Below are 12,329 nucleotides of genomic sequence, written 5' to 3'. Positions count from 1 at the left end.
CAGCTGTGTGCTGCCCTGCTGCGCAGTGGGGTCGAGAGGTGATAACCCGGGGTCCCCAGCCACTCACCTCTGCGTCACAGTCATCCTGGCTCCATGTGGCACTGGCAGCGCAGATCCCTCTGGCTCCTGGCTTGGCCAGTGCAGGGTTCCTGGGGCAATGTTTTGCAGGGAGTGGTCCTTCCCTGGCACACAAGATTGGGCATGCCATCACAGATGTTGATCCTGAAAGCTGGATGGTGCCAATGTCCCCCTGCTTTACTAGTCACTGGCAGCACTGGGACAGATGTGCTGGGAAGGTGTCTGTCCATGTGCACAGTGCATCCCTCTGCCTTGCATTGCATCTCTATGCTCCTGACCCACCAGGAGCAGCAAGCCCTGTTCTAGATCCTGCCCATTCTTGGGGACACAGGCTACATGCTGGCCCTGATGCAGCAGTCTGGTGGCAACCTGCTGGCCCTGCCCAGTGTTGGGGCCCAGGTGTCTCCCACTGCTCTGCACCAGCCAGCAGCACAGCCTGCAGCCCAGTTGAGCAATTGGTATTCCAGCAGTGAGCCTGCTTGGCACGAGAGGGGCTCTGCCAGTCCCATGCACCCACGTCTCCACTGCTTGGCTCAGGCCTAGCTGAGGGGACTCAGCTGGCATGGACTGTCCTGTGGCACATAGAAAGGCACAGCCATGGTGGCAGAAGAGGTCCTGACCCTTCTGGGATATGCTTGTAGCATCCTCTGGCCCCCTTGCCCCACGCTGCTCTCCCTCTTCCTTTGGAGGCAGGTCAGGGAGCTGTGGAGGATGCTCCAGAGCTTTGCCCTTCACAGGGAGGGAAACAAGGGAAACAAGGAGCCCAGACCAGCACTGGTGTGTGCTGCTCAGGGTCAAAGGTGCCCTGCTCTGTTGGTGTGAGGATGCAAAGCCCAGTGCCCTGTAGAGGTAGCAGCTCCAGCCTAAATAAGCAGGGTTGCATCCCACAGGAGCCATCCCAGCAGCTACATATGGGGCAGGAGGCTGCACTGGGGGGCTGCTAGTGTGGGAGATGGTTGTGCTACTTGCAGGAGCTGGGGTAGAGCCAAACTGGCACCATTCCCAAACCTTTCTTGGGAGCAGGGAAGGGAAATGGTGCGACCACGTGTGAGAAGGGACGTTTGCAGTGGCAAAAACATCCCACTGGCTCAGAAAATTGCTGCAGAATCGGGCTTGAAATGAGTTGAAATTGCTGAATCCAAGCGGATCTCATATCCCGGGCAGTTGTAATGCTGGCGTCAGCGCTGCGGCTTCCCTCCCGGGGCACCCAGGCGGGGCCTGGCTGTGCCGTGCGGGGGGAACGGGCTATTGGGGATGGGGGGGCTGCCACGGAGGGGCCAGTGGCATGGGGAGGGGCTCCAGCAGAGCTGGGCTTCAGGGCTGGGATGGCCACAGTGGGGGGCAGAAGCAAAGCAGGGGGCAGTGTTCATGGGTGTGCTGTTGCCCCAGTGTCACCTCAGTTTGGCCCCAGCTCTTGTGCCATGTCCCCTGTACAGAAACATCCCTGTGCCTTCAGCTGACTGCACTCACTCAGGAAGCAGCATTTCCAGTTTTGGAGGCTGCTTTCCTTTATGCCGTGGCTTTGCCCATACTATTTTGCTCTCTGGGGTGGGGTACCTCGAGATCACCCACAAGGTTACCCCTGGGCTGGCATCCCCAAGTCCAGGGTGGGCAGTACTCCAATGTGTTCCCATTCACGTCCCCATCCCCATTTTGCTCCAGTGATGACTGTTCTCGGGGGTGTTCCTATGCTGGGGTGATCACTCCTGCATGCTGTGTCCATGCCCAGGGCCTGCCCATCAGCTGCATGTCCCAGTGGGGATGTGGGAGCAGGGCTGGATGTCCCAGAGGGGATGTGGGAGCAGGGCTGGGTGCCCCAGGCGTGCAGGAGCAGGACCCACCGGCATCACACACATCACAGCTCGTTTCCCTCACATGAAAACGTTTGGCTGGAAGCTTAGTGTGGCCTCTTGTCTCCTTGGAGCAATCAGGATTTGTCACCGCTTGCAATGTTTAACGTCGTCTTCCAGAGGCTAAATACCATGGGGAGCCGTGTAAGCCGTGGAAATACCTGCGTGAGCTGGGATCAGCCTGAGGCTGGCACAATAGGCTGGCAGCACTGCAGATGGGGGACTGGGAGTGCATGATGCTGGTCCTCATGCCCCCAGTGCTCACGGGTGGACTGGTGCGAGCCAGGGTCAGGATCCTGGGGGTCAGCACCTTGCTCCCATAGGGCTCTCCACAACAGGGGGCAGGGAAACAAGTCTCAGGGGCATGAAGAGGACTTGGGGGGCCCCAGAGCTATGTGGAGTGGGGAGGAAGATGCCAGGGCCCCCACCAATCTCTGACTGGGATCTGCCTGCCAAGGTGCAGGCAGCTATTTCTGTCAAGGTCAGCGTGTCTCCCAGGCAGAGAGAGGAAAATGAGGAATTGTGTCAAGAAATTACCTCCCTAATGGGGTCTCCCCTGCACATCAGCGTGGTATGGGGATGCTGTCATGCAGTGGTTGAGTGAGGAGACTGGCACGAGGTGTGGAAATGCTGCCACCCTACCCCTCAGGTTGCAAGATTCTTAAGTACCCACCAAGCAGAGCAGAGTGCCGAGAGGCCCACAGCCCAGTTGCTGTTCTTGGCTGCACATGTGTGCTACCGCCTGCAAGGTGCTTTTCTGGGTCAGCTGCAGGGACAAAATCATGTTCCTGGTGCAGGCAGGCTCTCCTCTGCCCTTCCTCCTCCTCCTCCTCATGCACTCCCTGTTATCTAATTGGATTTGTCATGCTGGAAAGGCAAAGCCCCTCAGGACTGTGCTGTGTGCTTGCCAGTGTGATTTCACAGCTGGCCTCAGCACCCCAGCAGCCGACAAGTGAGTAACTCAGCTGGACGCCACGGGCACCCCTGCTCTCCCCCTGCTCCCCCACAGCCATGCCCATCTGCCTAGGGCTGCAGGAGATAGGGGACAAGGCCACAACCACCACAAGGACCTTCTCCTCCAACCCTGCACAACACTGGTCCCTGTCCCTGAGCTGTCTGTCCCCGTGTGCCCCAGCCTCTGCCTCTCATCCCCATCCCTCACCCTGCTCCAGGGTGATTGCGATGCTGCCCGGAGATGTCTGAACCGACACGAGATGGAAGCGTTCAGAGAAATGACATTTTCTCCAGCCTGGGGAGTTCATCCTCCGCTTAAAGAAAACTAATATAGAAGCTGCCTTAGTGTGCTGGGGCTGATGGTATCAGGATGGCAGCCGCCGGCGCTCACAGCCGTGATAAATCTCAGAAAGGAGCAGGCTTCGAGCCGGCTCCAGCCGCCCCACGGAGGGGATGAGCCTTGTCCCGGGAGTGCTGCGGGGACACAGGAGCTGGAGGGGACAGCTCAGGGCAGCTACGGTGGGGTGACCCACGGCGTCCCGAGGATGCAGGGAGCAGGCAGCCCGCGACGGGATTGGTGCCGGCGCTGAATTCGGCGGCGGGGCTACGGCAGGAGCCAGAGAGCTCAGCGGCCCGGTCCGGCTCGAGGGCTGCCCTGGGGATGGGGGGCCGGGCTGGGAGGGCGGACGGCAGCAGGGAGAGCGCGGGGCCCTGCTGCCCTCTGCCGGAGAGCGCCCGCCCCGCACCCGCCGCCCGCGCTGCGAGTGCGGAGTGCGGAGTGCGGGGTGCGGGGTGCGGGCTGCCAACAAGGGCCAGAGCTGGAACCCTGCGCGCCTTTGGGCTGCACTTCTCCCTGCAGAGGGGTAGAGAGTGTGATGGAGGGGAGTGCACTGCCCTGCCACCCTGGAGTGCTGCCCTCGGTGCCTATCCTATTCCTGACCTGCCTAGCTTCCTTCTGTACTTGTAACCAAGCTGCCAGATGGGATCCTGGGCGGTTCCCTGTCATGGCTAAAGTTACACCTTGCTCAGGCGTCAAGGCCAGCGGCACAGATGATGCTGGGAGTCACTGCTAAGGTGATCTGGAGCCCCCCTTGTTCCAATCCCTCCTGCCACCAACTGCCCTCCTCCTGCCCAGGCACAACGGAACTCAGGGGTGTTGCCCTTGAAGAGGCCCGGCAGCCCTAACTTGACCCAAGACCGTGGAGACGGCGGGACCCACCCCCCATCCTCGATGCTAGCCCACGTGGGGCGGATGCCAAAGGCAGGTGCCTAGAAGCAGCAGCAGCAGGAGATGAGAGGCTGCAGGGACCGCGGTGCTGAGCTTTGAAGGCACCTGACAGGCTGTCGGGGTGCTGCCAGCCACGCTTGACAGCCGGGTGCAAACACTCCCCCGCTACTGCTGCGCTCTGATCACAGCCTTGCCGTCACTTCAAAGAGCCTGCCGGGCTCAGGTGGGCTCCCACGCAACCTCCCACCAAATGGTTCCACTCCTCCTGACCCACAGTCCTGCTTCTCCCACCCCACAAGGACCAGATGAACTGAGGTCCACAGCTCCAGGGCCAGTGATACCAGGGTACAGCCTTGGAGCCCAAGGTAGATATGATCCTGAGCAGCGCTGGCAGGAGGTGATGGCCTCCCAGGCCTAGCACTGTCCTGCCTCTATGGAGCATGGTCTTCAGCCCCAGAACAGGCACAGTCGTGGACCCTGCGGGTCCAAGCAGTATTTCATGGGGGCTACAGTGCCATGCTTGGCAAGGGACAATGGGGACAAGCTGAGGCGCAGCATCCCCAGGCACAGGGTTCACACAGTGTGGCTGGGACAGGTCATTGCTATCCAGACACAGGTGTACACCAAGCTGGAACACTGGGGGCGGCCAGTTCAACCTGCCTGGGGTGAGGCAACCCTGCTGTCCCAGCCTGGCTCAAGGAGGAATTTTCCATTCCCGAATGGAGGTTGGGGGAAGGCGTGTTTGTAGCAGCCCCCTCCTCTCCCTCCCCTCACCCGTCACCAGAGCAGCTCAGGAAGGCGCCTGCCACGTTCGTTTCCAGTCTCCAGGAAGGTGCGGAGAAAGAGCCTACAGGGAGGGAGAGCTCCCTGGAGGGGACCAGGGACCCTGGGTAGCCTCAAGGGCAGCCTGCACCTCTGCATCCCAGAGGAGCCACCCTGCCTGCAGCCATGCCACTGCCCATTGCCTGCTGCCAGGACAGGGAAGTTCTGACATCATCTCAGGACAGCAGCGCTGCCCAGCTTGCCGTTGGCATCCTGCGAGCCACCCGGATTCCCGGGCTGCACTACATGTGCACCCGGCCGCAGTCCCGCCTGCGCCGCCTGCTCTGGAGCCTGGCCTTCCTGGCCTCTGCCGGGCTGCTGGCCACCGGCACTGCCGACCGCCTGCACCACCTGCTCTCGCACCCTGTGCACACCCGGGCACGCCTCACCTGGGCTCCCCAGCTCCGCTTCCCAGCCGTCACCCTCTGCAACCCCAACCGGGCGCGCTTCCTGCACCTCACCAAGCCTGACCTCTACTCGGTGGGACAGTGGCTGGGGCTGTCCCGGGAGAACCGCTCGCTGGTGCCCGAGATGCTGGCCGTGCTGGGGGAGGACCGGCGTGCATGGCTGACGCATCTGGCCAACTACTCGCGCTTCCTACCACCCCGCCGCTCCGAACGCACCATGCAGAGCTTCTTTCACCGCCTGGGCCACCAGATCGAAGACATGCTGGTGGAGTGTCGTTTTCAGGGAGAGCGCTGTGGCCCCCAACACTTTGCCCCTGTGAGTCTCCTCCTGGCAGGAGCAGGACAGCTGGGCTGGGAGTGACGCTTCACCCCTGCTTCAGCAAGGGTGGAGCAGTGACATCATCAGGAGTGAGGCTGAGATGAACCCTTCCAAGAGCCATGCAAGACTGTACCTCCCTTCTAGCACCTCCATGGAATTGGAAAGGGGTTCCAGGACCTCATCCTGCTTGTAGAACACCCTGCCAGATCCCTGCCTGCTCCTTTACCCCTCCCCTTTCTCCATTCTCAGGTCTACACACGCTATGGTAAGTGCTACACCTTCAACGGGGACCGTAAGAATCCGCGTGTGACCCGCCAAGGGGGCATGGGCAACGGGCTGGAGATCATGCTGGACATTCAGCAGGAAGAGTACCTGCCCATCTGGAGAGAGACCAGTGAGTGGGGCTATGGCTTGGGCAGGGCACAGGTGAACGGTGCTAGGAGGGAGGGGTTGCTGGGCAAGCAGGGCATCCTGAGTGGGGACTATGGGTCAGGCAAGGCACCAGAGAGATGCAGGTGCTGGGTCAGTGCAGCCATGCAGCACTTCTGCCCTTCTCCCACAGATGAGACATCATTTGAAGCTGGCATCCGAGTCCAGATCCACAGCCAGGATGAGCCGCCCTATATCCATCAGCTGGGCTTTGGTGTCTCACCCGGTTTCCAGACCTTCGTGTCCTGCCAGGAGCAGCGGGTAAGGCAGGATGCCCCACAGTCCCCAGGAAGGTGCCTGTGGGCACACAGTCCAGCACAGCCCTGCAGAGATACCCTTCTCACCCTGACAGCTCACCTACCTGCCACAGCCATGGGGGAACTGCCGGGCCAGCATGCAGGGGGAGCAGATGCTGCCTGGCTATGACACCTACAGCATCGCCGCCTGCCGCCTCCAGTGTGAGAAGGAGGCCGTGGTGCAGACCTGCCACTGCCGCATGGTCCACATGCCAGGTGAGGGGTGTGCATGATGGTGTGGGGGGCACCTCACTGCCCCAGCAGTTCTGCCCGAGGCTACCCCAACTCCCTGCAGCCTGCACCCAAAGATCACCCCTGCCCTATCACTCTGCACCCAATGTTCCCCAATTCCTCATCCCTCTGTACCCAATGACCACTCTGCTGTCCATCCCTCTGCACTCTGAGATCCCCCCGCCCCATCTGTCTCTACCTGGGGACCATCCCATCCTCTCCACAAAACGAGTCAGCCCCTGTCCTACCCTCCTTACACCATAGGTCAGCCCCTTCCCTGTCTGCCCTGTACCTAGGGACCATCCCTGCCTCAGCCAACCTGCACCCAAGGACCACTCATCCCTATTTACTTCACACTCTGCCCCACTACCTTTAGGGGAATGAGTCAAGGGTGAGGGGCAGAATATGGCCAGACTCCCACCCTCCCAACCAGCTGTTTCTCCACAGGCAATGAGTCCATCTGCTCCCCCAATGTGTACATTGAGTGTGCTGACCACACACTGGGTAGGTGCGGCGGTGGGTGGGCATCTGGGGGCCAGCTGAGAGCTCCCAGGGAGGGAGCTGGGGGTTGCAGCCATGCCAATGGGTGTCTGCCCCCAGATGCAGCAGTGGAGGACAGCCAGGAGCGCTGCAGCTGCCCCACGCCGTGCAACCTGACACGCTATGGCAAGGAGATCTCCATGGTCCGCATTCCCAACAAGGGCTCGGCACGCTACCTCGCCCGCAAGTACAACAAGAACGAGACCTACATTCGGTGAGCTGCCAGCACCAGGGTGTTCCAGGGGTTAGGCAGGGGGATGGGGACCTGGGGACCCTCCACCCTACTCTTGGCAGCATGCAGGGAGTGGATCCTGGCATACAAGGTCCTATATCCAGGGATGTTGCCACTAGAACATCTCTCCAACCCATCAGTGTCCTTCCAGCCCTGCTGCCAGCATCTCCCCACCCCATGGCCAGATGTCCCCATGACCTCGCCTGGGACATGCCCTGCTCATGTCCCCACTGGACCAGCCTGAATAACTCACGAGGGCCCTGGGAGCACCTGGGAGATGGAGGACTGGGGGACAGGGGAGATTTGTGGGCAGTGGGGGTGGGAGAGTCGGTGACTGGTCCTCCCTGCTTAGCACAATGGTGTCCCCACAGGGAGAACTTTCTGGTGCTGGACATCTTCTTTGAAGCGCTCAACTATGAAGCCATTGAGCAGAAGAAAGCCTATGACCTTGCTGGGCTTCTCGGTGACTCCCCTCACCTAACTGTGGGGCCTTGAGGCTCTGGGTCCCAGCCCTGGGAGGATGTGGGTCTGGTGTGGGAGGGACCACACAGAGCAGCAGCCAGCTAGCCACAGACTGGTTGAAGGGTGGAATGCTGCTGGGTCTCCCCTATCCCGCATGTCCCCCCACTCCCTCCATCCTGCTGCCCCTGCCCCTGTGACTGCACTGTCCCCCTCCATCCAGCAGTCCTGGCATTGCCCACAGCCCTGCTGGCCCACCCCAGGCTCACAGTGGGCTGCACAGCATCTCCTGTGACCATCTCCTCCTCCTCCCCCCCAGGGGACATCGGGGGGCAGATGGGCCTGTTCATCGGTGCCAGCATTCTCACCATCCTGGAGATCCTGGACTACATCTATGAGGTGTGCTGAGCCTTCAGGGATGACTCTCAGCAGTGGGAGGGGGGAATGGGCTCCCTGGGGAGGGCATACCATGCATGGCCACCCTAGAGGGCTATTACAGCCCCCAAATTGGGGAACACCCAGAGGAGGGCAGTGGGAGGAGAACGGGTCATCCAGCATTCCTCAGTGACCTGAGGACAGGGAGGGTAGTGGGCAGAGGTGCTGTCCCCACTGTCCCTGGGTGGGCAGGGCAGTGGGCAGCAGTTCCATGTAGACTGGGGTATCCACACACAGGGTGCCACCTGCGTGTGGGTCTGGGTCTGACCCCTCCATCTGCACCTAGGTGATCCGAGACAGGGTGAGCCGAGTTCTGCGCCGCTCCAAGCCACCCCTGAAGAAGCCCTCGGGCAGCATTGCCACACTGGGACTGGAGGAAACGAAGGACCAGGTACCCCCATAGGAGTAGGCTGTCTGAAGGCTGCAAGGACAGGGCCTGGGCAGTGTCTGCCCCCACCCCAAGGGGAAGGGACATGGTCCCAAGACCAAGGGACAGTGTGGCTCTGCTTTTGGTGCCCTCAGGCTGCAGAGTCAGGGCAGTCCCAGGGAGGCAGAAAGCTGGGTGCCCCTAGGGGGGTTCCTATGGACAGGCTATGTTGGGTGGGGAGACTGGGGGGTGAGCAGGGTGCATGGAGTCTATGCTCACCTCACTGACTGCCATCCCTGCAGAGCCCCTGTGAGACACTGGGCCGGCACATGGAGGGCACCTACAACGCAGGCATCCTGCCCAACCACCACCACCGCCACCACTACCCTCATCAGGGTGTCTTCGAGGACTTCGCCTGCTAGGCAAGATCGGAACTAGGGGGCAGCCCCCTGCCGCTCCCCTCCCCACCGTTCTCATGGAGAGGGACTGCGGCGCTGGGTGTGGTGGGTGCAGGCCCCCACCTCCCCCAACCCACTGCCAGGATCGGCCACACTATGTGCCCCCAGTGATGCCACTGGAGCTGCCTTGGCACTGGCACTGGCACTGGAGCAGGCCCTCGGTCCTTTTGCCTGTCCCCTCTGCTTGCCCCTAGCACGTGGGCTCAGCCCAGTCTCAAGCACACGGCATGGAGGGGGATGAGCATGCCAGGGAGGTTTGGGGGAGCAGCAGGTGTGGGCCAGAGGGGCCCTGACACTACAGAGCATGAAGGGGGTAAGCTGAGGTTCCTGTGAGGCCCTCAAGCCTTCTCCTGCTGACCCCTCCTGGGTGGTGGTCTCTGCCCTGCATGGTTCCCCCCAGGAGACAGACATGCCTGGAACAGCTTCTTCCCTGCCCAGGGACCACCTCCCTGCCTTCCTGCTGCAGGGCAGGGCAGTGTTGCAGGGCAGCTCTCTGAGCAGTATGGCCCCCACAGCCAGTCCAGGGACACCCCAACTGCAGCCACACCTGCATGGCACCACCCTGATCCCTGGCACCACCACCACTGTGACACCCTTCCAAACATCCACCTGCCCTTCCCCAACCTTCTACAGCCTACCAGGGCTGCAGGCCCCACATCACTGTTCCCAGCCAGACCCCTGCACTGTGATTTCCTGTGTCACTCCAGTGTTGGTCCCCAGTAGTCCCCAGTCATTTTGGCACCGCAAACCTGCTGCCTCCCCCGTCTTCTACGCCTATCTATTGTGAACCCATGCTCTCCCTGCCCAGGTATTGCCCAAAGTGGCTCATCCCTTGGTGCAGCTGCCCGGCACAGCCCAGGCAGCACGGCGGGTCCTGCCCTCGCTCCCCTGCCTGTCGTTGCTCTTTTGCACCGTGCACGTACCCCTTACCATGCTCCCACCCCCGGGTGCTGAGCACCTGCTGTGCCTCCCCCAGACTGTACACAGTTAGGAGGGTGCTCCGTGCCGAGCGCCGCCCAAATAGCCACAGTCCAACCTGCTGGCCGGATCCTTGGCCAGAACCGGCACCCACAGTCCTCCTGCCTGTCCTGAGATGGTGGGAGCCATGGCAGGATCCACGTCAGGACCGGCAGCACTCCCCCTGTCCTGTCAGACACTGCCTCCACCTCCTCCACTGTAGCAGACACCAGCGCAGGGCAAACTGCCCCAAAATATCTCAGGAGGGGGGGCAAGCTGGTAAAGCCCCCCTCAACACACACACTTGGCAGAGGGGGACCCCAGGGCAGGAATTTGGGATCTCTGGGGAAGGCTGGGGTTGAGCCAGGCAGCTCCTGGCCCTGTTGGTTTGGTCCTCATCCCTGGTGCCCACAGATGGAACACGGCCATGCCACGCTGTGCCCAAAGCCATAGATACAGGAGGAGCCATCATCCTTGAAGCCCTCAAGGCCCCACACATGGGAATATGCAGGGCAGGAACCAGAGCACCAGCCTGGTGATGTGCCCAGCAGCCCTGGCTCTGGGTATGCGTGGCCCAATGACCCCCCAAAATATGCACCTATGTGTAAACATGTTCCCTGTTGGTGCAAGCACCCAACTGCATGGTGTACCATGTCCCCCCACATGGAGGGGACCACAGCAAGCCTCCCAGCAGGGCAGACACTCTGGTGCTCCCCAGGAAGTCCTTCCAGAGCACCCCATGCCAGCTCCCCATGGGGTCCCCATACACCAACCTGCTAGTGGGAGTGTCCCCAGAGGGGCGCCACACATTAGCCCAGGGAGGTGCCACGGCCATGCCAACCAGCCTTACACCAAGGTCTCCTGCAGCAAGCAGGGGGTGCAGGATGTGGGTCTCTCCCTGCCAGCTGGAGCAGCAAGCCCCGAGCGGGGTGGGCACGGGCACCATGGTGGGAGGGCCTGCGCGAACGCCCTCGTGATGGTGAACGTGAGAGATGTGCATCACTGTTTTATAAATGTACAAATGCTCCCTAATAAAGAGGCACAAGTAGGTCTGGATATGCCTACAAGGGCTGGGGGGGAAGAGAGGTGGGGGAGCCATGACCCCAGGGGGGATGTGGTGGTGGTGGGACCCAGGGAGCACTTTACAGCCCTGTGCCCATGTGCTAGGCTCTGCAAGAGCCAGTGTGACAAATCACAGGCAGTTGAGCATCTCTGCTCCCCTGCCCACAGAAAGCCTGTCGCACAGTGGCACCTCTAGCAGGACAGCTTTGGGAGCCGTGAGTGAGGAGTGAAGGGTAAAACTGAAACAAGGGAGGCAGAGAATGGGTGGCAGTGAAGGGAGGCTCTGCTGGGACAGAGTCTACGGCTTTCCCTGGCACAGGTGCTCCTCCAGCTCCTGCCTTCTCCAGACCTTTCTCCATCTGCCTCAGCTACCCTGCAGCACAGAGAGAGGGGACAAAACAGGAAACAAAAGCTGACCTCATGGTGCAGGCTGCCAGCAGCAGGCATCACAGGTTTCCCCTCTAAACTGGTGAGGGCTGAAGATGCTTGGGTTAACTGGCTGCAGCTGGGACATAGGACCCCCCATCCCACAGCTCACACCATGCCCTGCAAGAGGAACATTGAGTGCTAAAGCACTGAGTGCTGAAGGGAAAAGCAGAGAAATAGCTACATCCTCCACATCTTTTCATCACCAAGTAAGAGGATCATCCCCTTTGAGACGAGGCTGCCCCTGCCACCAAATTCTGACCCATCTGCCCCTCCAGGATGCCCCATCACCTAGCCACCTTCATCCACACCAAGGCCATGACTGGGAGCTCATGCTGCCTCCTACGCCACAGTGAAGACATGTCAGAGGAGCTGAGCAAGAAGGAGAACAGGATTGCATGTTGAGCCTATGAGGCTCTTCCTCAGCATGTCCTCCAGCTCCTTCAGCACCATGCAGAGGAGTGAAGCATGGCTGAAGGAAATGCTGAGGTTCATGCACGGCCCATCCTGGCTTCTATGCCAGTAAAGTGGCCTCAGGACAGGTCCCAGCAGCACTGTAGTGATGACCTAGTGAAGATACGACATATATTTTTCTTTGTTGCTCTCAGCACCACTGTTCTTTAATGTGACAATTTCCAGGTGCCATCTGGAGGTGACAGTTCCTGTAGCTCCACCTCTCCAAATAGGGCAGGCAGGTGAGGTGAACCCAGCATCTCCCCCTACCTGTGCCATGCCTCATGTCCCAGTGCAGATGGCGCTGGGCTGAGGAAGGCCAGTGG

The 12,329-nt window shown here is 60.8% G+C and overlaps 2 protein-coding genes across 3 annotated transcripts in view; both read left to right on the top strand.

The window, feature by feature from the left end:
• The window catches only part of ASIC4 (acid sensing ion channel subunit family member 4), a 29,368-nt gene extending 18,258 nt beyond the window's left edge, over nucleotides 1-11,110 (top strand). Inside the window, exons 2-10 of one of the 2 annotated variants that reach the window (XM_064661117.1) lie at nucleotides 5,908-6,052; nucleotides 6,221-6,348; nucleotides 6,440-6,599; nucleotides 7,062-7,118; nucleotides 7,215-7,368; nucleotides 7,758-7,849; nucleotides 8,165-8,244; nucleotides 8,567-8,671; nucleotides 8,950-11,110. In XM_064661117.1, the coding sequence (XP_064517187.1) occupies nucleotides 5,908-6,052; nucleotides 6,221-6,348; nucleotides 6,440-6,599; nucleotides 7,062-7,118; nucleotides 7,215-7,368; nucleotides 7,758-7,849; nucleotides 8,165-8,244; nucleotides 8,567-8,671; nucleotides 8,950-9,069 (1,041 nt within the window). In that variant the 3' untranslated portion in view covers nucleotides 9,070-11,110. The remainder of the gene's footprint in view (nucleotides 1-5,907; nucleotides 6,053-6,220; nucleotides 6,349-6,439; nucleotides 6,600-7,061; nucleotides 7,119-7,214; nucleotides 7,369-7,757; nucleotides 7,850-8,164; nucleotides 8,245-8,566; nucleotides 8,672-8,949) is intronic. The other variant, XM_064661118.1, reaches the window with a different exon arrangement.
• On the top strand, nucleotides 1,390-5,901 carry LOC135417263 (acid-sensing ion channel 1C-like). Its single transcript, XM_064661126.1, has one exon. It carries the CDS (start codon nucleotides 5,059-5,061, stop codon nucleotides 5,698-5,700), a length of 642 nt encoding a protein of 213 aa, XP_064517196.1. The 5' UTR covers nucleotides 1,390-5,058; the 3' UTR covers nucleotides 5,701-5,901.
• Nucleotides 11,111-12,329: the final 1,219 nt, after the last annotated feature.

Source organism: Pseudopipra pipra, chromosome 7 (genome assembly GCF_036250125.1).
Source record: "Pseudopipra pipra isolate bDixPip1 chromosome 7, bDixPip1.hap1, whole genome shotgun sequence".
NCBI lineage: Eukaryota > Metazoa > Chordata > Aves > Passeriformes > Pipridae > Pseudopipra > Pseudopipra pipra.
The sequence above is the reverse complement of the archived record's forward strand: the minus strand, read 5'-3'. Positions and strand labels throughout refer to the sequence as shown.

Excerpts from the sequence above, each read along its gene's own strand:
- LOC135417263 (XM_064661126.1), top strand. The coding sequence starts at position 5,059 with ATGCCACTGCCCATTGCCTGCTGCCAGGACAGGGAAGTTCTGACATCA.